At 46.5% G+C, this 25,293-nt stretch overlaps 2 protein-coding genes across 2 annotated transcripts; one reads left to right on the top strand and one right to left on the bottom strand.

Annotated features, from left to right (window-relative positions):
* The first annotated feature begins 1,004 nt into the window (after window positions 1-1,004).
* POLR2C (RNA polymerase II subunit C) lies at window positions 1,005-7,168 on the top strand. Its single transcript, XM_027869436.1, has 9 exons — window positions 1,005-1,155; window positions 1,333-1,382; window positions 2,969-3,037; window positions 3,168-3,220; window positions 4,315-4,443; window positions 4,861-4,912; window positions 5,117-5,285; window positions 5,986-6,060; window positions 6,664-7,168. Exons 1-9 carry the CDS (start codon window positions 1,070-1,072, stop codon window positions 6,806-6,808), a joined length of 828 nt encoding a protein of 275 aa, XP_027725237.1. The 5' UTR covers window positions 1,005-1,069; the 3' UTR covers window positions 6,809-7,168.
* A 389-nt stretch (window positions 7,169-7,557) lies between these two features.
* On the bottom strand, window positions 7,558-24,778 carry DOK4 (docking protein 4). Its single transcript, XM_027869435.1, has 9 exons — window positions 24,710-24,778; window positions 15,497-15,821; window positions 11,605-11,712; window positions 11,252-11,366; window positions 10,647-10,766; window positions 10,336-10,525; window positions 9,849-9,987; window positions 9,309-9,432; window positions 7,558-9,137 (listed from the first exon to the last, which is right to left on the bottom strand). The coding sequence occupies exons 2-9, from the start codon at window positions 15,560-15,562 to the stop codon at window positions 9,019-9,021; spliced, it is 981 nt and encodes a 326-aa protein (XP_027725236.1). The 5' UTR covers window positions 15,563-15,821; window positions 24,710-24,778; the 3' UTR covers window positions 7,558-9,018.
* Window positions 24,779-25,293: the final 515 nt, after the last annotated feature.

Here is a 25,293-nt window from a genome sequence, read left to right as displayed (position 1 = left end):
AGTAGTAGTAGTAGTAGTAGTAGTAGTAGTAGTAGTAGTAGTAGTAGTAGTAGTGGAAAGAAGGAAGGAAGGAAGGATGAAAGAAGGAAGGAAGGAAGGAATTAGCAGTATTGGCCAATTGGAACTACAATTTAGGAATATCACTTTTGCAGTTGTATGGAGAGTGGATAGAGGAGAGGGACCAGAAGGAGGAAGATCAATTAGTAGATTATTTTAATAGTCCAGGCAAGAGGTGCTGAAGGTAGTGACCATGTGAGTAGAGAGAAGATGGTAAATTTGAGAGATGTTGTTGAGCTATAATTGACAAGACCTGACAATCGATTGGCTATTTGGGGAAACAGAAGACAGAAGATGAACAAAGGTTTTGAATCTGGGTGATTAGACAAGACCCCAACAAAAAATAGGGAAGTTTGGAAGAGGGATGGATTTTGGGAGGGAAAAAAGATTAAAAGTTCTGTTTTGGACCTGTTGAGTTTGAGAAGCCTATAGGACATCAATTTTTGAATGTTTAACTTAATTATTTATTGATTAATTGAATTCAATGATTTCAAAGGTCTTTTCCAGTTTTAATATTTTATGGGCCAGTTGATGTTGTGGGACTGGAGTTCAAGAGAGAGGCTAAGGCTGGATATTTAGAGAAGTCTGTTTATAGGGATAACTGGAATCTTTGAGGTCACCAGTTACACAAAAGCAAATATAAAAGCAAAGTATAATGTCAAGACCATTCGGGTTTAAATTCTGACTGCTACTTACTATTTGTGTGACTTTGGACACTTCCTACTTTGAGATTCAGTTTCCTTATGTATGAAACAAGGGAGTTGGACTGGATGCGTAAATTCTGAGATTCTGTGGCTGGCTTGGGTTCTCGCCTTTCACATCCAGTCTGCGCCTTCTGTAGTTGCTCCTCCTAGGGCGAGGGGGCACTGTGGGCTCTAGGCGGCGCGAGGGAAGGGAGGGGGCGGGGCCGCTCTTCCTGGCATCCGGTGACGTCAGCGGCGGCGCGGAGTTGGTTGGGTGCAGCGCAGAGCCGAGGGCCGAGCGTGGGGGCTGGGGGCTGTTTCGGGTCGCGATGCCGTATGCCAACCAGCCCACGGTGCGGATCACCGAGCTCACGGACGAGAACGTCAAGTTCATCATCGAGAATACTGACCTGGCGTAAGGAGCTAGCGCCTTGGGGCGCCCAGACAGCCCCGGGAGGGCGCGGGGGCTTCTTCCTCGCTCTGGGATCTGTGGGGAAGGGTCTTCGGCTGGGATGTCCCCGGGGGGGGGGGACGGGGAAGACCGGGCTCGGGGACCCTCTCTCATTAGCCTCTGGTTCCCTCCTCCCCGCAGAGTGGCCAATTCCATCCGCAGAGTCTTCATCGCCGAGGTGCCCATCATAGGTAAGCCTGCGGCCTCGCTGCCATGGTAACTCGCGCCCCTCCCTTGCCCCTCGGTATTTTAATAATAAAGAATTCCTCACATTTCCCTAGGTTTTAGGGGTTGCAAAGCACGTTCCTCGTGATAACTGTAGGTAGGTAGTGTCTTTATTTTTGACCTCTATTTTGCAGCTGGGTAAACTGAGGCACAGGAGGTGAAATGAGTTGCTCAGGGTCACACGGATGTGGAGGTGGTGTAGAAGCTGGGGCGTTGGAAACTTCATTTATCTTATTAACCAATTGAACTATTCCTTGTCCTCATCCTTCTCAGCCTGCACCCTTCTCCATGCTTTGTTCATGCTTTCCTTGCCTAAAAGGCACTCTTCTTCCTCCTCCTGCACCCCTTTTATCTTTGTTGATGCCCCCTCTTTTTTCAAGGTCCATCTTGGATACTACTTACTCCATGACATTTTCTGATTCTTTCTGCCCTTTTCCATCTGAATGTGATCTCACCTTCCTCAAAATCCTTGTAGCCTTTTCCTCATGCTCTTACTTAGAGTTCAGCACCAACAACCACCTCTGTGTTTTCTCCACCCTCTTTTGGTTTTAAGCTCCTTGAGAGCAGGGTCTCTTATAGGATTTATCTCATAGCATGATGCCTCATTCATATGGTAGATTAAATAAGATAATGTATGTAAAGTGCTCTGTAAACCTAAAATTGCCATATAACTAACTGTCAGCTGACATAACTGTTGTTAGACTCATAGAAACTGGAAGGAATCTTTGAAGTTGGAGGTACTGGCTATGTTTTACACTTTTTACACCACAGGGCCTAATGTTCAATTAATTGCTTATATGTGGCTGATTAGGAATAGTTAGAACAAAGGAATAAGTAGTCTGAAAGACTCTGACCTTGATAAAGCTTTTTTTGGTATGTATATATGTACACATATGTATTCTTTGTTCTGACTGGAAGTACCTCCATCAAGTATTCCCTAGTCACTGTAGTCCACAATGATAGCCTCTTCCTTTCAACTTTTAACATTTAACATACATGTTTATTTAACAGTTAAGCTTGTAATGTTTAGCATAATGTCTGGCATATAATAGGCATTTAATAAACGCTTGTTGACAGATTGACTTAAAAAGTACCAAACCATGTGATACAAGCATTAAGTGAAATATGGTTTGGATAAAGGAGGTCATTATAGGTCAGAGTTTTCAGGAGGTAGGACTTGAGCTGGGTCGTTTAATATGAACAAAATAAAACAAAGACACATTGAGCATGGATTGTGAAGGTCACAATGAGGAGACCACTCTAGCTAGAGTAAAGGGAGTACATATGAGAGGTTTGAATAAGGCTGGATGATGCTCTGTGCATAACATGGGGACAGATTTTAGAGAGCTTTGAAAAAAGGCAGCCTCCAGTTCATTTCAGTGCTGCCTGACTTGCAAAGGACAGTATGGTACATATTGGTATAATGAACAAGCTTTGATCTTCCTTCCTGAAGGATCAGCACAAAGGTCTCACTACTATCTGCTTAATTGTTCCCTGTCTCTTCAGTGTAAGTGTGACTCAACTGCATTTCTGCCTTTTTTTTTTCCTTTAGCCATAGATTGGGTCCAAATTGATGCCAACTCGTCGGTACTGCATGATGAGTTCATTGCCCACAGACTTGGTAAGTGTTAAGTTCACGAGATATAGGGGAGAAGGGATGCCAGCTTGTGTCTTAGAAAGATACGAGAGCAAGCTCCCTGACTTCTGAGGAGTTTTTGGTCTACTTGAAACACTGCTTTGTTTTTTTCCAGGATTAATCCCTCTTACAAGTGATGACATTGTAGACAAGCTGCAATACTCCAGGGTAAGATTATAACCTATTCAGTTTGATTACCAGAGAGTATTTTCCCTGATAACATACTTTCAAGCTCTTAGATTGCATTCAGTTGTCCAGTTTTACATCATAGTAATTCTGAAGCTTTTTCATTCTACTATCCCCATTTCCCCTCAACCACCTCATGTTCTTTAATTCCAAATTGTTGTGAAAAAGGGAACAGTAGTAACATCTTGCCTTGTTTATCCTTTTAGGAAGAGATAAGTTTGTCTTTGTGAAGTTGGTTAGATATTTGAGAAGACATCTGTATGTAATGGTAAAGGAATGGGCAGGGGACAAAGTAAAGGACTGAGGTATAGGGGGGAACAGTACTTGACAAGTTCTGCTAATATAAATAAAATACTTTTCTATACTAGTTCTGGTTTGAGAAACTTTTCTTCTCTGAAGGATCCTATTACCTTGATTGTCAGGCTAAATGCAATGTGAATGTTAAGTTACCAATAAGGGAGTGGTATGTGCATATGGAGAGTTAGGCCCCTCAATGAAATTTTCCAGTTTAGATTTTCTATTCAGCAGCTGCCTGTTATATAGGCTGGCTGTAGTTTATATATAGGTTGTATTAAATCATTTGGTTGGAGCATAGAATTAACTTTTCCATAGAAACCGTGTTGTAAATAAATGATGGTTGGATATACAGGCTAGCCTAGAAAAGCCTTTTGAACACATAATAAAGATGAAGTAGTACCATGAGACCTCGTTCCCATTTACAACATTGTTTTTATGGGAAAATAAATATTTGGAGTTCTGTCTTAGGATATAACCAGAGATTCTTGTGTATCCATGGTGGTGCCTACACTAGTACAGGGGAGGAGAGAGACGTGGTAATGGTGAGGGGAAAGAATTGCCTTTCCTATATAACTATCATTTTTTGAGTCATAGACTGTCTATCAGCCCAAAAGAATAACATCAGATCAATACCGTACACAAAAAATGTCTTTGAAATTCTGTGATTGTACTATTTTATGAATTTAGAAACTTAAGGGAATTGGTGTTGGATATAAGATGCAAAATCCAGACCTAGCTCTTTTACTTCAGACTTATTTCTATTCTTTGTCCTCTTCTAGGACTGTGCATGTGAAGAATTTTGTCCTGAGTGCTCAGTAGAGTTTACACTTGATGTCCGTTGCAATGAGGATCAGACACGCCATGTCACATCTCGGGATCTCATTTCTAATACTCCCCGAGTTATTCCGGTCAGTGTCTAATCACCTCCTCCCCTTACATAGACTTCTTCTACCATGTAAGCTCCCACTCAGAAGTTGTGATAAATTCTTCATTGCTTGTAACACTGGAATTTTTTCACCTAGCTGATAACCAATTTACTGATCTTGGACCCTTGTTAATGCCGGGCAGGAACTGTATAGGTACTAATTCTTGGTCCAAATGCACTATGCCCCTCCTGTGGGGAGAGCCCTTAAAAGTGCCAGCAAATTTAGACTAGAATTGTTCTCCCTGTCACTAACATGGGTACATCCTTCTAACTATTCCTACCATGCCATTCTTAGGTCCTACCTTTCTGTAGTCATCACTTAGACAATTAAAACTTTAAATCATTTAACAAGCCAAAAATAAGAGAAGAACAGCTAATCTCCATCTTGGGTGCCTTTCAGGTGACATCCCGGAGTAGAGACAATGATCCCAATGACTATGTGGAACAGGATGGTAAGTGGCTTGTGTAAGAGTTAAATACCTGTTCTTGCATATCTTGGTAGGGTAAATGGAAACGGAACAAATATAGCTTCTTATTGCCGGTTTTCAGGGTAATCTTGCTTTCAGGTTATGTTCCTTAGGCTACAAGTCTGATCCAACATCTGGAATCTGGCATCTCCAGTTACCTTTCTTGACCTAGGTTTTTATTCTCCGTAGATATCCTCATTGTCAAACTCCGGAAAGGCCAGGAGCTGAGACTACGAGCCTATGCTAAAAAAGGCTTTGGCAAGGAGCATGCCAAGTGGAACCCTACAGCTGGAGTGGCCTTTGAGTATGACCCAGATAATGCCTTGAGGCATACAGTCTACCCAAAGCCTGAAGAATGGTATGTTCTGCTTCCGAGTAGAGGTGGAATGCTTACAAGGAAAAGGGGATGTGGACTTTGAGATCTGTTCTGTTCCTTCTTGGTTCACTTCTTATTTAGATGTCAAATGTAACAATTACAAAGGCTCATAGACCTGTCTTTAGGATCTTCTAACCTCCACCCTCATATCCACAAGCCATTCTGTGTATACTCTGAATGTATTTTTTTGTCTACTTCAGCAGTCCCACAGAACGTGATCCAGAGACCTGGGTGTCCCCAAGACCCTTTCAGGGGGTCTGCAAAGTCAAACAGTAAATACAGCAAATAATTGATAGTACAGTAAATAATTGTAGTACAGTAGAGTGGTAGTACAGTAAATTTACTAATACAGTAAATATTGAAAGATGTAACTCAAACAAAAACTCTTTGGGGTCCTCAATAATGTTGTAAAGGTGTCCTAAGAACAAAAAATTTTGAGAACCACTGGTCTCCTTGATTCCACATTAGTTTGTAAGTAAAGCATATTTGTTGTACTGCAATAGAATAAACTTATTCAGCAAGTTAACATAACTAGGCTCAAAGAGAAGAATCTGTGTTAAAACACTTGGATTTAATCTGCCATGCAAAGAATGCCCATATGCCCCTGTATTTTGCAACTTCTTAGTTTTCCTATAAAGCATTTAAATGAATTTTGTGCTGTCATTTTCCTTGATCATCCCAGGCCAAAGAGTGAATATTCTGAGATTGACGAGGATGAAGCCCAGGCTCCCTATGACCCCAATGGCAAACCAGAGAGGTAAGATCTGTCAGACATCTGGGGTTATTTCTAACAATACTGGCCAATCTATCTAACCTTGCATTTTGGTGGCTTCTGTATTGTGGCAGTAGGGATGTAGAGTTTTGCATGAGATAAGTACCAAAGGAGAAAATTCTTACTTTGTGTCAGTACCTAGTGACCCAGACCTAAATCTGTAGAAAGTTGCAGCTGACATCAATTATCAGAACTCTTGCAGATTTGGGGGCACTATGGCCCCTTAGTCATCCCAGATTGCTTAATCCATGTTCCCAGTGAGCTGCCTTTTTAAGCAGGTTTTAGAAGGTAATGATTTTATGATATCCTTTCCCCTTCAAAAATTTTAAATGGCATATATTTATTTTAAGGTTTTTTAATCCACACTGAAGTGTAACAGATGCCCTGTGATATAAAAAGTTTTAGGAATAACTATGTAGAGATTCTGTCTTCCTGATGTTATTAGGTGTGGAGGATTGACCCTGACTGTTAAGGGTTAGTTGGTGATAGAGAGTAGAGTAGGGATAAGCCCCGAACTCAGGAATTTAAGTCACAGCACAAAGGAGCATTTACAGTCTGTCTCCGCCTTTCCTTTGGACCTCGTTCCAGGTTCTACTACAACGTGGAGTCCTGTGGCTCTCTTCGCCCTGAAACCATTGTCCTTTCTGCTTTGTCTGGTTTGAAGAAGAAGTTGAGTGACCTCCAGACCCAGCTAACCCATGAGATCCAGAGTGATGTCCTGACTATAAACTAGCAGCAGTCATTTCTACCAGAAATGGGACTCGAGGAAAATGGATGGACTTCTAGCCTGAGCTTCTGCTTGCCACTGAAAAGTGGACTAAAATTTAGTTGGTTCAAAGTCCTGGCTAGCACATTGCAGCTTTTAAACTGGTTGCCCGTTTGGGATGTAATTAGCCTGGGAAGATGACATGGGAAGGAGAGATGGGAGGCTTCACTCCCCACAGGGAGTCCTGGTCTCCTTGGGTTGGTCTGTTCCCTTAGTATGAACTGAAAATAAAAAACCTTTTCCCCCTGGGCATCAGCAAATATTCTGGAGGATGAGGTGAGTAGGTCCATCTTTATTAAATCCTTGTCATAAACAGCCTTAAGACTATACTGGGCCTTAAGTACATCTCCACTGTTGCACCTTTGTTAGCAGCAGCAGGAAAAATTCTCTGCCCCAGACTGTAGGCCCAGTCTTCCAGTGAGTTACTTATTCTCTGGTAGTGCTTCACCTGGCTGGGTTTGAGCCTTTATTGAGAATGGTGTTTTCTCCTAGGTTTGTTTTGAAGTGTTCTGTTAATTTCTTACCAGTCCCCAGCATAGGCCCACTGCCTTCTCAACCCTAAACTCCTCTACCTGTAGCTTGATCACTTAGTTGAGAAGAGAAAACAAGCATCCTTCAGTATTTTCTTGATGAGGGTGGGTTAGCCCTGACTGCATATCACTGGCTCCACAGGAAAGTACATCAGGGGATAGTTGGGTAACAAATCAGAAAGCAAATCAGATAGTAAGGGTCCTTTATTGATGAGCAGGTTTTTTAAAAAAAAAAATCATTTTTGGCAATACACAGCACATAATTTTCTGTCCTACTTCCTCCATGCATCATTCTGCCCTAGCCCAACCCAGGTAGCTCTGCTACCTCAGACCACTCCAAGGCCTTTAGACTGAGCATTTGCCCCCATCCCCACCCCACCCCCCCATCTTCACAAGCAAAATCTGATTTGTTCCTCAAAGAGAAGAGAAATTGAATGAAACCAAGGAGGAAAGTTGGGCCAGTGGCTACCTCCCTTGCTCCTGGATTTGGGTGGGAGGGTCTTCTCTTTTAGTCTGCCTTTTGCCTCAACTGAAATAAATATTTACAAGAAGCTCAACTCCCCAAATCAGGACCACAAACATTAAAAAAAAAAAAAGGTTCCATGTGAATAGAAAGATAGCCCTTCTGCACGGTAGTCAAATAAATACCAGCACTAGAAAATCAATTGCTTTAATTGCATTTCAGCAGCATCGGCCCCATGTCAAGTGGGAAGCCTCCTGTCCTGTGAAAGAAAAGGACAAGTGGTAGAGGTACTCCCCAGGGAGGTGTTGGGGCAGGAGAGGAGAAGGGGGGCCTTAGGAATGCTACCCTGCCTCCTTACTGTGTCATAATCTGACTTGGAGGACATGAGGCCTCCTTCCTAAACCTGATTTTAGGGCAGTATACTGGGTCAGAAGCAATCAGGGTCCTCGCCCTCCTTTCCCACAGCCTCTTCCTCAAAGGGTAAGATAATGGTCACTGACCCCTCCAGCCCAACAGGCAGGAAGGGGTTTGTGCAGAAATTGCAGTTTAGAGAGAAAGATGTCACCAGATGTGTCACAGTACAAAATTTGCTACTGGCACAACCAAGATGCCATCTTCCTGTGCCATCCTACTAGGACCCTGGATGGGAGTTCTAAGGCTAGCTGCTTCTGCCTGGGCCTGCTCAGGTATAGCCAGGCTACTGGATGCCTGCTTTTGCTTGGGTTCAAATCCTCATTCCAGAGTACTTCCAGGTTCTGGGATCTCGTAGGCTTTTCCACAGACAACAGGAGAGCAGCTGCTCCAAAGACACCAGCCACTGGTCACCAGATCTTAAAATTGCATTTGTGGGTGGGGAGGGCAAAGATAAAGGGGGGAAATCCCATTAATGTAGAATTATGTAACAATATATATTAAAATCATAACCACATACAGTCCCTTGGTTGCTCTAGCCCCTCATGCATGCTCTGGTGAAGTGAATGGGCCCTCTCTTTGGGCCAGGCCTGTCCCTCAGCTGAGGAAAAGGCATCTATCCCACTCGCTTTCTCCAGGCTGTCCTTCTGTAGGGTAGGGTCCTGGGTCATCTGCCCCCCTGGGGAGAAATGTGAGAGGAGAGGGGCCAGGAAGGAAGAAGCCTTCAGTGTGCTGCCAGTCCCTCCCTTGGGATGACATGAGCTATTTCAGCATCACTGGGAAGCCGTTTTGGCCTCCTTGCTCTCTCCTGTACCAGCCTTTGGCTTCAGCAGGATAAATCTGTTGAGAAGGTCAGTCTCCGAGCTTGCCTGAGCAGCTCCATATGCTTCACCTGTGGACAGAAAGGTAGACTAAGGGTGGCATTCTGTGACACTTAAAGTTGAGGTCACGGGGGACATAGGGCCTAAAGTAGCTCCTACTGGGAGGGCAAAAATAATTGCCAATAATAATTGAGATAATGAATGCTTCAGAGAGGATAGGCAAGGCAGAAGAAGTCACTTACCAGCATAGCTGGAAGTCTCAGCAATGTTCTGGGAACCAGTGATGTGGTGCCAGTAGGCACTCCGGGGCAGCATGGTGGTTGGTGTGCACGGATAGGAATAGTGCTCAGTCCCTTTGTTCAGCAGCTGAGGCAGAAGAGGAAGGCCATTAACTTAATATCATGGAGCTAGGAGGACAAGACATGGCAGAGATGGCCTGGGGAATCTGACCTGGCATCTGCACAGGATCAAGCAACAGAGAGGGAGGGACTCGAAAAGGCACTGACTGTCAGAAATGACCTTATGGGATTATATAGTTCAACCACTTCATTTTACAGGTGAGGAAACTAAGGCCTAGAAAGGTTAGGACTTATCTAAGATCTTATTAGTAAGTGGCAGAAGTCCTTGAACTCAAATCTGATTCTAAGCCTAATGCTTTTCCTGTTACACTAACATAGGAGGCTGTGCCTCAGCGGGACAGAAAGATGTCTCAAAAGCATGCTGGCCTCCCTTGCCTGTCAATTCAGTCCCCTTCTTCTCCAGCTTCCCACTCTGGGCCTCACCCTCACGTTCTTCTCCATCTCCAGTAGAACCCGTTTGTGCTGCTCAGCGATCGCCAGGGTGGCACTATGTACTCGTTGGTAGATCTGCTCCCCCTCTTGTGTCTGGAATGTGTAGAGCCCTTCACCTGCATCACACATCCTGTTGGACAGCACTAGAGCTATGGGAAGGGTGGTGGGGACCAGAAGTGTACACATATATAATGTACATACACATGCCATGCTAACATGCATCACCTATGGCACAGGCTTGCTTTCTGCTTATTCACAACCAAATTAATACTGCTACCCCCCCCCCCCCCCATATCATAAATCCTTAATCCACAGGCCCTCTGAAAACCACAGCAGAGCCCAGCCCCTTGAAGTTATCTCCTTGGCTCTGGAACCAAAATGCTTTTGGTAGGATGCTGGTCAGAAATGTAAGTAGATGGAGGATAAAAAGATGGTCTCTTGGTTTCCCGAGGTGGGATTAGAAGATCTGAAGCCCTACCTGCCAGCCTCAAACGTGAAACGTGTAGCATCCCGGCCGTAGCGGCGCAAAGAGCAGAGTGGCCACGAGATAAGCTTTACACGGGGGTTGTGCATGTCCCAGAGGTAGATATTCTCATGGGTGATCTGTAGTTTGCATTCACCATAGACATCCAGGTTGGGGCAGGGCAACAGGAAGACATTGAATCGATCTAGTGAGGGGGGATGGAAGGAGAAAGAAAATGGAACTGTAGTTGGATGGAAAAGTCTCCTCTCTCTCTCAGACACTTTCCTCAAACTTCAAACCCACGTGTCCCAGGCCCCATACTTTACCTGTTTGTTCACATTGTACTCCCGGAGCCAGGAGGTCTGGCTCCCCTAGACTGATGTCATTGAGCCGGGCACCTAAACATTCCACAGACAATGTCTTATACCACTCTTCAGCTTCCAGCTCTGAAACATAAGTTTGAGCATTTATCAAGCATATCCATCTGTACTTCCTATCCCTGTGCACTGGAGCCTGCCACCCAAGAATTCAACCATGGAGAAGGCACTTCACATCTCTCAAAGGGGACCTGCTCTACCTTACCACCATCCTACCAAATGGTATTTTCTGCTTTGTCCAGTTTCCCCTTAGAGGAAGAAAGAGGACTCCTTATTTGAATTACTATAATAATAGAATAACATTACCCCTCCATATCCACTCACCAAGAGAGTAAGCCCCAAGTTTTATAAGATGGTCACCTGGCTCTTCTCATGAGGAATCTAGTCTTTATAGTTAAGAGCAAAAGGCTACATCCTCTTCAGGATTCCATTATTCTGAGGACTTCAAGATTCTCAACTCTGGGCCTGACTAAAGCTAACTTTGTTTAGCTCTAAACCTTTCCATGGCTTCTGCCTCATGTCCCCAGCTGAGGTCTGCCACCTCAGTCACTCACCAGAGTCACAGGTGAAGGTTCGAGCTGAGTCATCAGTAAAGATAATGGCCACAGCCTGCCGCTTTGTTTCCTTAGGGAGCCTTGTAACACATTTCACATTGCTGATCTCAGTCACCTGTATGGAAACCATAGGAGACTCAGCCCCAGGATCCATGTTTCCCTCCAGGGCAAAAAGGTGGCCAGAATATCCCAAGTTCTAGTCAGATAAGGAGAAACACTTCCCCATTGTCCAGCCTGCCCCAAGTTGGGAGCTCCCGGTAGAACCACAGAACTAGACTTTGGGAGGGGGTACATTAAAGATTAAGGGTCAGCCATCTTAGCCATGAGGTAAGGGAGGTTAGTGACTGACTCACCTTTGGGCAACCTCGAAGACACACTGATTTCTCATCGGGATACTTTTCCAGCCTCTGAGGTCCCTTGCTAGAAGACTTTCGGAAAACCAGCCAACACCTTCGATAGATCTGTCAGGTAGAAGATTGTGAGTTTTCAGGCTCAGGACCATCCCCTAATCTATCCTACTCCATCACTGCAGCCAGTGGAGTGACCTAGCTATTTTCAGACCCAACTACAGAGGGCAGCACTTGCTAGAGCTCAATGGATGAAGAGTAAACCTGAGTAATGAAAAAACATGGACTGGCTCTTCAACGAAGCACCAAAACCTGGCACAAAACACAAATGGGTTTCCTTGTCCCTAATGTAAAGAATAAGTAAGAAGCACACCCCCTTCTGATCTCAAATGCCAAGACAAAAGTGGGAGCCAAAGATATGAGCAACATCCTAAAGGGCCCCAATAAAAAGGGAGTTATAAAGTATCCTCAAAACATGGACGTGGTCTCAGACCCAATCTTTTATTGATGCCTCCTGCATCAATAAAATATCCGATTATATTCCCAATATATCCTTCCTCCCCACCCCACTCGTCAACTCCTAAGAAAAAACTCCCAGAAAGCGATCACTTACAACAAAGAATAAAAAAGGAAAATTAAAAAAACCCCAGTAAAACCAATACACCAACGAAGTCCAACTTAGGTTAAGTGTTTCACAAACATGGTTTTCTGCCCCAGACCCAATCTTCTGAGCCAAGTTCACCAATACTATAATCCTAGCACCTTAACTCAGGAGTAGCAACACAAAGGAACCCTGAACATCCATAAGATTATAAAAAAGTTGATATGGCTATGATTATTTTGGCTTTGTCTCTCAAGCTCATCTGAACCACATTGACAGGAGGAATTCAGACACCTCTTTTTCATCCTTGGCCTTATACAGTTGCTGCAAACCCTAATACTTGATGACGATAATACCACTTACACCTATGCAGTGCTTTACACTTTAAATGGCCTTCACATGTATCTCATTTAGGCCTCTCGGCAGTCCTTTGGAATGGACTGAGCAAGGATTTTTGGCCCCATTGTGGAAATGGGGAAACTGAGGCTCAGAGAGACCAAGTGTTTTTATAGATCTCTTGGACTCTAGTATCTTTCCAGTCTATCAAGTCAACCTCTGTGTAGCACCTTTTACTCCTAACTGCCTTTAGAACTGAGACTACCCTTCCTAACAGTTCAGGGAGCCAGGGAGAAGAAACAGGATTTCTCTTCATGTGATAAGACAGAATTTGAGGGACAGAGAGAGAAAATGACCTGCCAAAAGACACATGGCTATGGCTGGATCAGTGGAAGCCCTGGAAATAAAATTCCTATATCTTAACTCCCAAAAATGTAATTGGCCCCTGTCTTTTCTTCACTAGTACTATTCTCCTTACAGATGAGGATACTAAGGTCCCCTTTCACCTGGAGCTTTAGTGACCTAGAAAATCCTAAGGTACCAATTCTCCCTTTGGAGGTGGTAAAAAGTTTCATGCTGTGCTTCCTTTCTAACCAAGGGGTAAAGAGATATAGGTGTAGAGAAACTGAAAAAGCCTCCACTTAATCTCCTATGACTGGCACCAAACTCTATCCTGGCTCTACCTGCTGTGACCATGTGTGCTGGGAGTTTCTCTATCATACACACAGTGCCACTCCCCCGCCAAGGCTCAGTCCTGGGTGGAGCATTTTTCAGGGTTGCTGGCAGGCAAACTGGAGACTACAGCCATAGCTACGCTCAGCTAAGTGAGCACTAGAAGAGATAAGCTCCCTGGGCTCATGAAGGACCATTTTCCCAGGAGATAGCTAGAAGCCCACACCTGTCACATTTTGATATCCTGTCTTAGGCACCACCAGAACAGAAGTCTATTCCCTGAACTACCTGTCTTAGTCCATCCTCCAAGAAGTACAAAGCCAACTATGCCAAAGGTCAAAGCTGGCATTGGTGTCCCAGACGGGCAGTCTGTCATAGTCAAAAAGAGCACCGGCTTGGGGAGTCAAAACCCCAGTGACAGAAAACCAGGTTCTGCAGCTAATGTGTGTAACATATAAACATCACTTTTCTGGCTCTCGATTCCTCTATCTATAAAATGAAGGGACTCCTGTCCAGCCCTAATATTCTATCATTCATTTATATCCCCCACTTGCCTAGCTTCTAGGTTCTGTCCTCTATTACTTGGCCTCCTACTCACCTAATGCTTGGGGGGAGCACCAACACTTTATGTTTTAAGCAGGTTCAGTTATCATATAATTCAATAAGGCACCTAGATCAGGGACTCAAGATTCCTTCTTCACTACTATTCCCGTCTTCAGGGGTCCAGTATCTAAAGCTCAGAGATCTAGTCTGCTGTTGGGAGGAAGTCAAGAATGGCAGGGCCCCCACTTTAGTTCTGCCTCTGAGGCCACAGCATGTTCAGCCATAGGATCAACTACCCTAAGCTGCCAATATACAGAAACTGATGCTCATGAAGAAAAATGGGTTGATTCTCATCGAGTATCTAGCATTTGAGGCGGGGGGGTGGGGGGGAAATATGTGTGCAAACCAGCTTGACCAAGACCACAGAGAATCAGGAATTTCAGAGTTGGACTCTTCTTGGCCTTCTACACTTCACCCCTAACCTTTGGCTACATCTATCTCTTACCAATGACTCTCCCCATTCCAGGCTCCTCATTATCTACCATGCAGACTTCTTAGGCTCCTATTCCTATTGCCTGCTTCTCACACTCCCAAGCCCTGTTGTGGGCCAGGTAATATATTTGGAAAGGCTCACTTGTGAGCCTGGGAACCCAGAGGTACTAGGTCCTTAAAATCTGGTTTACTGACAGTCCTGGCTTGGAAAGGGAATATTAAGGCCTGAAGTCCCAACTCTGCCTCTAGGATGACCTTGGTCTGCTTTAGTGCTCTTGACTTCAATCCCTTTGAGAGAAGAGGTAGTTATATTGGAGGTCAATGGGTTAAATGCTTCCCCCTAGGGATGTGAGTGAAGGAGTAGAGGTTGGCAGTCCTATTTGAGGGCCCAAGCTGTTCCACACATATTCATAAACCAGAGATCTAAAATGTGACCCATTACACATCAAATCAAATCCTAACTGGATTCCAGCTCCCCTTCAAATGTGCAGGGTATTCAGGGGAGACATAAGCTAAGGGGCTAGATAGCTAAGTCAGTCCCTGAGCTTTCACCTACCCCGGCTTAGGAATCCAAGTTAGTGAGACAGGGTGCTATTCTGTCCAAACTTATCCAAGACTTGTTGAGCACAGGGTGGGGAGGGACAAAAGGACTATTTAAACAAGAGATGGGAGATCTGCTCTCCAAGGGCACCATTCATTTCATGGAATTCTCATTTACATTTAAATCAAATCAATAAGCAAAAGTATCTGCTTTTCCACACCTCCCCCACCTCCCTTCACTAGCTTTAAAAATACATGCACACACACAAGCAATCTGATTTGTGGGAGATAATGTACTTAAAAGAAAGAAAGAGTCCCCAGGGCCAGACCAATTTCTGCCAGATCCCTCTAGATGGCTGTTTTATAGCTTAGTTGCAGCCCTGGATTTCCAGGGCAAATGCCTCAGGGACAACTTTAACAATAGTGGGGGAAGAGCTGCCCCCCCCCTCCCCCCGGCTCCAGTCTTCCCACCCACCAACTAAGTAATAACTCCAGATTTGAGCCCCAGGCTGGGGCTGACAGCAGAGCTTCCAGGAAGGAGGGATACTGGAGAAAGGTCCAGGAACAAAGTCGGAAACCAGCCCTAACCAAGAGGCGGGGACCCTCGAAGCAACAAATGCAGCCTCGTTTCCATATTCCTAGATTTCTTTAGTATCTTTAAAAGACAGGCTCCTCTCACGGTCACGTCAGTGCTCCAGCCTCTGGCTCACTCACCCCGAGTTTCCTGCTCTTCATCTTCACGTAGCCTTGCTTGACAATGTCATTAAAATTGGTCGCCATGGTGCCCGTACTCCCTCAGCCCCTCCCTTACGCCTGGACTTGCAGCGCTTGCCCTCAAGGCTTGGATGGGCTTCGCCAAGTCCGCGGGACACCAGGGGCAGACTCTTCTCCCCGCTGCCTGCCGGGCGTCTCAGGATCAGCTCCTCCAATCACCTGTTCTCAGCCGCTCCCTCAGGCTTCCCACCGGCTCCTCCTCCTCACCTCGCCAGCCTTAGCATTGTTCGAGCAAGTCTCTCTCGGTGAGCTTTCTTTGCGCTGGCTGGAAAATAAAAAATTCGGATAGATTAAAGATAGTGACATCTTTCCCCTTTCCTCTCTTTCTTTTTCCCTTCTTCCCACACTCCTCCCCACAAGCCCTTCCCCTCTCCCCTTCTTTTCTCCCCACCCCTGTTCCCATGATGATGACTGAACCATTCAGGAAAACCGAGGTAGACACTAGAGAAGAAAATGGAACAGCCCAGTTTCCTCGGCTGATGTTTAACCCCTTCCTTTGAGGGGTAGTTCCTGAAGCTCGGAGTGGGGGACCTGTGGAAAACAGACAGGGAGCTGGAAAGAAAGGAGCACTGCAAAGGAGGTGCCTTGGGTGAGTCAGAATCGGTTAACCATTAGCCCTGAAAAAATGTTAGGCAGCAGAGCAGTCTTTGTGGTGAAACTCCTGGCTTCCTATGCCTCAACCTCCAGAAGCTACCTCTCAGAAGGATGTTTTGGTCTGGGCCCTTCCAGCTCAGTATCCCTGGAGCTGATCTAGGTCAGCCCAATCCGAGAACATGAGCCCCTTGCCCAAAGTTTCTCTGCAGCATCACTCTACGTATTTCTCAGGCCTTGGCCTAGACATTGAATCTACAAAGCGTTCCTTGGGTAAAGAGTTAAAATGCAAGTGTGACTTTGATGTTCCCCATTCTACACTCCCTAAAGAACAGGTAGAGAATTGGGAGGGGGGTAGGAACACCTAGAACGTGCTCCTGGTGCTTTAAGGTAAAATGTCATTTGTTCCTTCTGGCCTGCAAAGATACCTTCCTGCCCCTTCCTCAGCCATTTGGAGTGAATCAACCCCCTCCCCCAACACACACACCCCTCCAGCATTCAAAAGTGGGGATAGCACAGAGTCAGCCTATGCTCCACCCCAAGCCACACCTTACTACTATTCAACTCAAGCCTTGGACAATTGCCAGAAACTCCTGGATACCAGTTGAGGGGAAGGAAAGGAGGTACCTGGATAAGGGCAAAGTTCAACTGAAAGGGGACATTCATATCATACATAGATCAGTCTAGGCACTAGGAGGGAGTGACTAATAATAATAACAATAATAGCATTTATATAGCACTTTAGTATTTGCAAAGTGCATTACAAATGTAATCTCATTTCATCTCAAAATAACCCTGGGAAGTAAATGCTGTTATTCTCATTTTACAGATGAGAAAACAAAGGCAGACTGAGGTTGTGACTTGCCCAGGGTCACACAGCTAGTAAATGTTTAAGGTAGAATTTGAATTCAGATCTTCCTGACTCTAGGTCCAATATCCTATGCACTATGCTACCTACCTGCCTAAAAAGTGATCTGGCCCTCGAGAAAGCCAGGCAATATTGTCATTCATATGAGAACAAGATCCCAGACCTAGAAACAAATTATTAGGGGCTCTTACACTATTCCCACCCATATCTGGAGTTCCAAAGTCCTAATTAAGGGCCTCGTCACTGGCCACGGGGAGAATAAAATATTAAATACCTGGATCCTCTCACAGAGGCTAGGTTTATACAATTCTCACTCTATACTAATATCACAATACTCTGGGACTCTGAATGAGGATCTACGTCTCACTCTGTAGGCAGAAAGGAGGCAAACAACCCATTCCCTGCTCCCAGTCCTTTCGAAGAGGTCAGGGCTAGAATTTGGGGACCTGAAAGGGGCATTATCAGAATCAGGGAACAGGGCCATAGTCCACAGACTAAGTCTTAGAACCAGAAAGTTCACCAGAGAGAATCTCAGAATCCCCTCATTTTACACATGAGAAAACTAAAGTGACCTACCCAAGGTCACACAGTGAGTTAGCAGAAGAATCAGGGGTAAAAACCTGATAGCTCAGGGGCAGAATGTCCCAGGTTAAGCTCTTGGTTCTGAAATCTCGGTAACAGAATTGCCCTCTCCTTAGAGACTGCCTGGTGTAGGTTCTAGCTCCCGGCACCCACTGGAGAACAGAAAGGTGCCAAAAGCAAGGTCCCATACACCTCAGGGATCACTCAGTGATAACTGAATAGCACTCAGGGGGTCAGCTAAGAGTTGTTGCTACCAGGAACGGGGTCCCTAGGGCCTGGCCCCACAGCCAGACCTGCCAGCAGCTTGGCATTAATTAATCTCTCAGAGCCCTGTCTGTCAAATCTCTAACAAGGAACAGATGGTGAGGCCCCATCAGGCACACTGAAACAGTGGGAGCAGAGCCAGTGAAAGCGACGACTGTCTCTCCCCCTTCACCTTCCATCTAGGCTTCCCCCTCTAGAGCCCCCATGGCCTTCACCTTCATTTCCCAATTCCTTCCTTCCCCACCCACCTTCTTAGCCTCTCACTGCTTCTATCATTTCCCATCTATGCTTTTGGGAATCACCCACACCTAAGTCACTTTCTTTCCTCCTGGTATTTTATAGGTACAGATCCTGTATCCTCCTTTGCTCTGACCCTGTCAGGGCTGTTCTAGGGAAAATTTCATTAGACCTGATACTTTCTCATATGTAGGGAGAGTTAGTTCAACTCAATTTCCACCTCAGCATTTCTGTATTCTGACTCTTACAGGAACAGTAAACAGATGCCTTGGAAATACTCTTATCAAGGTGGCTTGAGGCATTAGGACACTATCTACCTGACAAAAAGGACCAAAGTCCTGAAACTCACCCATCGTCAACCTTCTCATGGGGGAGATAGCAAGATTAGATATTTCTTGAGCTTCTCAAACATACAACATTCTGTTCAGAACCTAAAATTCAGAAACTGATTTCTCTTTTAAAAAAAAAAATGGCTGGCCAGTAAGTCTGAGAGTGTTTTTTTTTTTGTTTTAGTTTTGGTTTGTTTGTTTTTTTTTAAGAGATTCTGTCCAGACTACAATTTGCCTTCTTAGGTGTTTGTAAGACCACTATAATTCCTTCCTGCCAGCCTAATACAGACATTCTCCTTCCCTATCCTCCCTCACTTCCAACAAATGTATCAATGATCTTTGCACAGAAAACCAAATAAATGTCAGCACAGAAACTCTCGGGAGCAATCCTATACCATCCCTATACACAACCCAGCCCTTATAAACAATTCTACAATAATAAATCAGTGTGAACAGCCCTGACTCCAGGAGAAACCCTACAATAACAAGCAACCATACAATACTAGTTTTATTCTGGGGTACAACAGAATTCTTGGCCCAGTCCCATCCAGGTCCAGTGAGAATTAATCTAAGAATCTGGAACCCTGAGGACTGAAAAGAAAGGAAAGAGAGAACAGATAAAGATGGAAACACAGAATAGAAGGGGGAGGAAACGATGGCAGAGGAACCAGCAATTATCACTAAACAAAAGAATGAAAGACAAAAAAAAATTCAATAACAACAGAAGAAAAGAGAGAGGGGTGGTGAAAAGAAAACCCTTAGGAAAAACTTCAAAATGAAGGAAAGGAGAAGAGAAGTCCTGAAATGTACATTAAAAAAAGGAGAAAAAATGGGTCAAGAGACTAATAAAGTAGAGAGTAATGCAGAAAAGCATAAGGTTCAGATCCTCAAGCACCGGAAATCTGAAGCCCAGGAGGAAAACCAGCACTGATGTGCTGTGTGAACTTAGGTGGGCGATTTTCCCATCTATTAAATGACAACTTACAAATGAAATACTTATTGAATCCCTCCTGCCCTCTCATAGGTGTACAGAGATCACAGGATCATAGATTTCGAGCTGGAAGAGCTGAAAGGGGTCATCTAGTTCAACCCGCTCATTTTAAAGATGAGGAAATGGAGGCCCAAAGCCTTTACCCAGGTAGAAAGTGGCAAAGCTAAGATTTGAACTATTCTAGATCCAGTGTTCTTTCCAGTGGCCCACAGTGCCCTCCAAATGGCATACAGCACAGCTGCAAAGTGCTTTAAACACTTTAGAGAAAAGATATTAGATATTACCAATTGTTTTTATAAAGCACCATTCTTCATACTCCCCACACCTCATTTTTATTTTCTGGTAACATCTTGAAGTCTTAAAACACCTTTAATCACCCCAAAACTAAGCAGTTGTCATTTCTAGTTTGAACACCAAGATGGTTCTGTATATAACTGTACAGAGCCATCATGTCATACAGGAAGTAACTAATGGTCAAACCAACTCAATAATTTATCCAAAGTCACACACGGACCCAGCTCCAGAGTGAAGAGCCCAGGACCTCTGATGATCCCAGCTAGAAAATCAAAGTAGGAAGCTCCAACAGCAGCGAAAAATGCAGATGCCTGCTGCATTGAGTCACAGCTGCCCCCTCCCTTCCCCTCTGCTGATGTACCGAAGGATTGTGGGGCTGAAAATCTCACTCTCCAAAAAGTTCCCTCTTCCCAGGGAAGAGCAGGTGCTGTAGTTGGGGGAGTAGGAAAAACTCACCTGCTAACAAGCCTCTTTAGCTGAGCAACCCTGAGGAGGGTGGGAGGGGATCTCTCAGCCCCACCTGCCAGACATAAGTTCAGCTCCTGTAGGGCGAGTCCCCCACCCCCTTCCCCTGCACCTGGATTCTGCCTGGAAACTCTGAAGCTTTGTCTCCTGAACTTTCAAAGCTCAGGAGCCCAGCATGTTAGCAGCCAATAACAAAGCAAGCTGAGACCCAGGCCTCTCTCCCCACCCCCACCTGCTGGACAGATCAGATCTTATCAGGACTTTATGGAAAGCACCACCTAGCTCTCCCCGGCAGGTCCCCACTCCAGACCACAGATCTTATCAGCATATTTTCTCCAACATCAGGAAAGTTAAGTCACCAATCCAGTTATCTGCTAGTCTAGTCCTCTCTGGGAGTGTGATTTTTATCAGGGTCTGCAACTAAGTCTGAGCAACCCACAGTCTCCACTGGGGAGATGCAACCTTAAAATAATGGGAGATTTAACAAAGGTGGCAAAGATCAAATGCCCATGAGAGTGCCAATCAATAGGAGAGTAGAACCCAGAAAGGAGCTGGAGAATGAGGAAACTAGAGCAATCAGCTCAAATCACTTACCATGCCAGCCCGCACAAGCCAGAAATGCTTTGGACTCGGTCAAGCCTTCCTCCTCCTAATAGTGCCCGGACTCTAATTCTATCCTTTCCTAACTTTGTTTCTTGGCCTTTCAGAGATCCTGGCCAGGCCACTGGGTATCTTAGTAGATAGTGTACTATATCTAGAATCAGGTAAGACCTGAGTTCAGATGCTGCTTCAGACACTAGCTATATGACCCTGGGCAAGTCACTTAATCTCTGTCAGCTCCATTTTCCTCTTCTGCAAAATGGGGATAATAATAATAGCACCTACCTCACAAAGTTGTTGTGAGGGTCAAATGACAATATATATCTCAAAGATAATGCATATCTCAGAGCAAAGCACTTTGCAAAACTTAAAGTGCTATATAAATGTTAGCCACTACTATTGTTAAGTAGAGACCCTCAAATCTTTTTAGCCCTTTTCTGCCTGTTGCTCCCATCTCTCTAAGTATACCTGGTTTTGTTACCTGGATTTGTACCTGGTTCAGTGCCTTATGTAGAGCTCCTAGATTTTCTGGCAGGTCATAAATTCCATCCTGCACTAAAATTGGCAAACTTGTGACTCAAATACCACTCAGTCCAAGTAATCATGGGTTCAAAGCTGCCTCTGGTGCCCTCCACCTGGCAAGATCTCTGCCTAAGCAGAGTCCGGGCCTTGTCCTGCTCCCGGCCGCACCTCAGCCTGGGGTCTGTTTCGGTGAAGTCATACCCAATCCAGTTTGGTGGGGCTAGAAAGGCTGAGACCAGCTACTACAAAAGGAAAAATTCTGGGGCCAGATCTTCTGCCGATGGAGGGTGGGGGTAAAGGAGGAAGGTGGGCTCTTACAAAGAGTCTCCCAGCAGGGGGATAGGGTAGGCTATGTATACTGCCTTCCAATCAGTAAGGAAGATTTTTAACCCCAGAAGATCTCATTGGCGTTGCATTCTCAGGCAAGAAAAAAGAAACAAATTATATGGAGAGGCTGAAGAAATAAGGTTAGGATGCTGTTGGCCATGGCTGAGGTTTGTTCTGAAAAGGCAACTAAATTTACCTTTTGGTCTTTACTCCCAGACCTGATGATTCCTGTTGCCCTCTCTGGAGGGAGCCTATCTCTTCTTAATCACTGCAACAAGCCTCAATTTGAGCTCAGAGTGCTCTGATTCTTCCAACCCACTCCATTCAGGAACCAGAGAACTCAACTAGTCCATTGAATTTTTCTACAGGGCTGTCAGATCTAAACACCCCAAATCTCACTGTTGGATTAACATTCTATCAAGCACAAGTCTGTAAACAAACCTATTACCTTCTAACACATGGAAAAGTCATTATTCCTTAGGGCCCTCAAATTCGAACAGAAATTTGATATTTCTGTCATGACCCGAATTTCTGTCAAAAAGCCTATGCAACTGTAATCTCCAAGCCCCTCAGTTAAGGTTGAGGGAGGATACTAAAAATCCATAAAAGGATTGGGTCTCTGATCCCTCAAGTGCCTGGGACTCTAGACCTGGACCACCAAACATCTTCTGGGGTTCCTTCCCAACAGGAATCACTAAAAATCAGGAGTTAGAAGGTAAATAGGAAGAGAAAAATTGAAGAGGAAAAGGGGAGGGAATCATACTACAGGGGAACTGACAAGTTAATTGATGCTCCTTTGAGAAGGGGGGAACAAATTTGAAGGGAGAGTCTGAATCAGAAAACACTTTCACTTTTAGAGCCATTTTTTGGGAAGAGGGGGCCCAGGAGGAAAAGTCAGTCATTGGGAGCAATGTTAAGTAGAGGATGGGGGCAAAGAAAAGGAGCACAAAGATATAAACTTACTTTACGGGGAGGGGAGAGGGAGCTGCTAGGAATGACCAGCAAGCAAAGAGCTGAGAGCAGGAGAACCTAGAGCTGGCAGGTTAGCTCTTGCTCCTTTAGGGTGGAGCACTAATTGGGGTGTCAGGGTCAAAGAAAATAGCAAGTAAAAGGTGGGGGTTGGAGCATGGGAGATGGGAGAGTCCTCAAAGCCTCAGTCCAGAAGAGAAGACACAGTTATAATGGAGGGAGGGGAGGGGGGAGGCAGCTGACAAGTTAGCTCAAGTGCTCCTAGGAGGTCTGACTGGAGGGGGAGGGGGAGGGGGAAGAGCAAAAAAAAAAAATCAAGTTTGGGTGATTCATAGATTTAGACCTGAAAGGAGCCTCAGATACCATCTACTAGTCTAACCTTATTTTACAGAAGAGGAAACTGAGTCCCAGGAAGGTTGCATGAATTGTCTAAAGTAAATTGGTAGCAGTATTTGAACTTGGGTCCTCTGACACCTCCCCCAATACCACAATGAATCCGCAGGGGATAGATATAGTGAGGTCCGCTGTACTCCTGCCCAGCAGGTAAAAGTCAATGGATTGCTGCCAAGGATAGCGGGGGTCCCCAAGGCCCAAACCAAGCAGGACTGAAGTGGTCATAGCACCGGGGCTGAGAGTACCTGTCAAGTTAAATGCCCGCTCCTTTGGGACACGAGAGGCAATAAATAGGGTAAAGATCAGAAAAAACATCAAAGTATGTGGGGAGTGGGGGTTGGAAGAGGGCACGATGGCAGGGTCCCCAGCATTCCAATCCTGCAGAGCGGGGACAATCTTATGGTGGCCACCTGAGCCAAGGTCGGGGGCGGGGAAGGGCAGCTCCCTTGAGGAACGGAGGGGGCACTAGGGAAGAAGGGGACTGGGGAAAGGGAAGGAGAGAGGGGGTTCAGGAGAGGGGCACTCTAGGAAGGGAGAACGCGGAATAGGGCTTGGGGGAGGGGCGAAGAGAAAGTGGGCTTACGGGAGGGAGCTCAAGAGAGGGTTCAAAGAGAGAAGCTCAAGGGGAGAATCGTCAATGGACTGGGGTTCGCAGGGAGGATGGGGGAAGGGAGCCTGAGGGAGAGGCTCGTGGGGAGAGGGTTCAGGGGAGAGGGCGCAGAGGGAGCATATTCAGGGGAGAGGTTTTGGGGAGGAGGTTTGTGAGGATGTTCAGGGAACAGTGAGCATAGGGAGGGGATTCAGGAGAACGAGTGCACAGAGAGGAGGCTCAGGAGAGAGAGTTCTTGAGAAGAAGGTTCAATGGAGAGCTCCTGGGAGTAGGCTCAGGAGGGGGAAAGCACAGAGATAGGGCTCAGGGGAGGGGACTCACGGGAAAAGGGCTCGGGGAGGGGGAGAGGGAGGGGGCTCAGGAGAGGCAGCGCACAGAGAGGGGACTCAAGGGAAGGGGGTTCTCGAGGTTCAGGGCAGGGGGCGCACAAGGAGGAGATTCAGGAGAGTGGTCTCAAGGGAGGAGGTTCGGGAGAGGGAGCTCACAGAGGGGGACTCAAGGGAAGGGGTTCTCAAGGAGAAGGATCGGGGTGGGGGCACATAGGGAGGAGATTCAGGAGAGTGGTCTCAAAGGAGACGGCTCAAAAGAGGAAGACAGGGAAAGGGGTCAGAGGAGGAGGTTCAGGGGAGGGGCGCATAGGAAGGGGATTCAGGGGAGAGAGCGCACAGAGATGGGGCTGGGGGGTTCTGAAGGTTCGGAGGAGGGGGCGTACAGGGAGGAGATTCAGGAGAGGGGTCTCAAGAGAGAGGGCTCAAGAGGGAGACAGAACAGGGGCTCAGAGGAAGAGGTTCAGGGGAGGGGGCGCACACGGAGGAGGTTCAGTGGAGGAATCTCAAGGGAGGGCGCTTAGAAGAGGGAGCATACGGAGAGGGGGCTCGAGGAGAAGGATCAGGGGAGCGGGCGCACAGGAAGGAGGTTCAGTGGAGGGGCTCTCAAGGGAAGAGGATCAAGAGAGGGAGCTCACGGAGAGGGGGCTCAGCGGAGGGGTTCTCCGGAAGGTTCAGGGAGGGCGGACTCCGAGGAGGGGGCTGGCGGCTAGCAGCTGGCAGGGTGCCCCCTTCTCTCCACCCCGTCCCAGGGGTTCTCCCTCTCCCCTCCCTTCCCCACTCACCTCCGCGCTGCTCCCGCCCCGGCTCCCGCCCCGGCTCGCTGGGGCCGCAGTCCAGGCACATGCCCGCTTCATGGCGCTGCCCGCGGGCCCATCTGGGCAGCGGCGAGGGTGGCGGCGCCGGGCTAGGACTGGGAGGCGGCCGCTCGTCCGTCAGCCCGTCTGCCTCCCAGCCTCCCTGCCTGCCCCGGCTCCCTCCTTCCCCAGACGTCGTCGCCGCCGCGGCTCCCTAGGAACCGGCCCGCCCCGGCCTGGCCGCCGTATTCCTCCTAGCAGACGGGCCGCCACTTTCCCCGCAGGCGCTGCCTCCTTCCTTCCTCCTCCCCAATTCCCCTACGTATCGCCTCCTCAGCGCCCACAGGTCCCCGCCTTACCACCGCCCCAGCTTCCCACTCTGAGCCCCTGCTCCTTACCCAAGCGTTTCCTCAGTCCTCCCCCGGCTCCCTCAGCTTCCCTTGCAAATTTTCAGCCGTGCACGCCCTCCCCAGCCAGACGCCCACCTCCTGGCCCCTCTGCTGCTCCATCACCTTCACCCCCCACCTAGGTCTTCCATCACCTCTTCAGGCAACCCCCTCCCCACCTCCTCC

Source organism: Vombatus ursinus, unplaced genomic scaffold (genome assembly GCF_900497805.2).
Source record: "Vombatus ursinus unplaced genomic scaffold, bare-nosed wombat genome assembly UNPS02014793.1, whole genome shotgun sequence".
Lineage (NCBI taxonomy): Eukaryota > Metazoa > Chordata > Mammalia > Diprotodontia > Vombatidae > Vombatus > Vombatus ursinus.
The sequence above is the reverse complement of the archived record's forward strand: the minus strand, read 5'-3'. Positions and strand labels throughout refer to the sequence as shown.

What these genes read in the sequence shown, in the direction of transcription:
- DOK4 (XM_027869435.1), bottom strand. Translation starts at nt 15,562, where the DNA reads ATGGCGACCAATTTTAATGACATTGTCAAGCAAGGCTACGTGAAGATG. An exon ending in GTCTTCGAGGTTGCCCAAAG is followed by an intron (nt 11,367 to 11,604) that starts GTGAGTCAGTCA and finishes GTTTCCATACAG; the next exon opens with GTGACTGAGATCAGCAATGT. An exon ending in TGAGACTTCCAGCTATGCTG is followed by an intron (nt 9,138 to 9,308) that starts GTAAGTGACTTC and finishes TTCTGTCCACAG; the next exon opens with GTGAAGCATATGGAGCTGCT.
- POLR2C (XM_027869436.1), top strand. Translation starts at nt 1,070, where the DNA reads ATGCCGTATGCCAACCAGCCCACGGTGCGGATCACCGAGCTCACGGAC. An exon ending in ATCGAGAATACTGACCTGGC is followed by an intron (nt 1,156 to 1,332) that starts GTAAGGAGCTAG and finishes TCCTCCCCGCAG; the next exon opens with AGTGGCCAATTCCATCCGCA. An exon ending in ACAAGCTGCAATACTCCAGG is followed by an intron (nt 3,221 to 4,314) that starts GTAAGATTATAA and finishes GTCCTCTTCTAG; the next exon opens with GACTGTGCATGTGAAGAATT.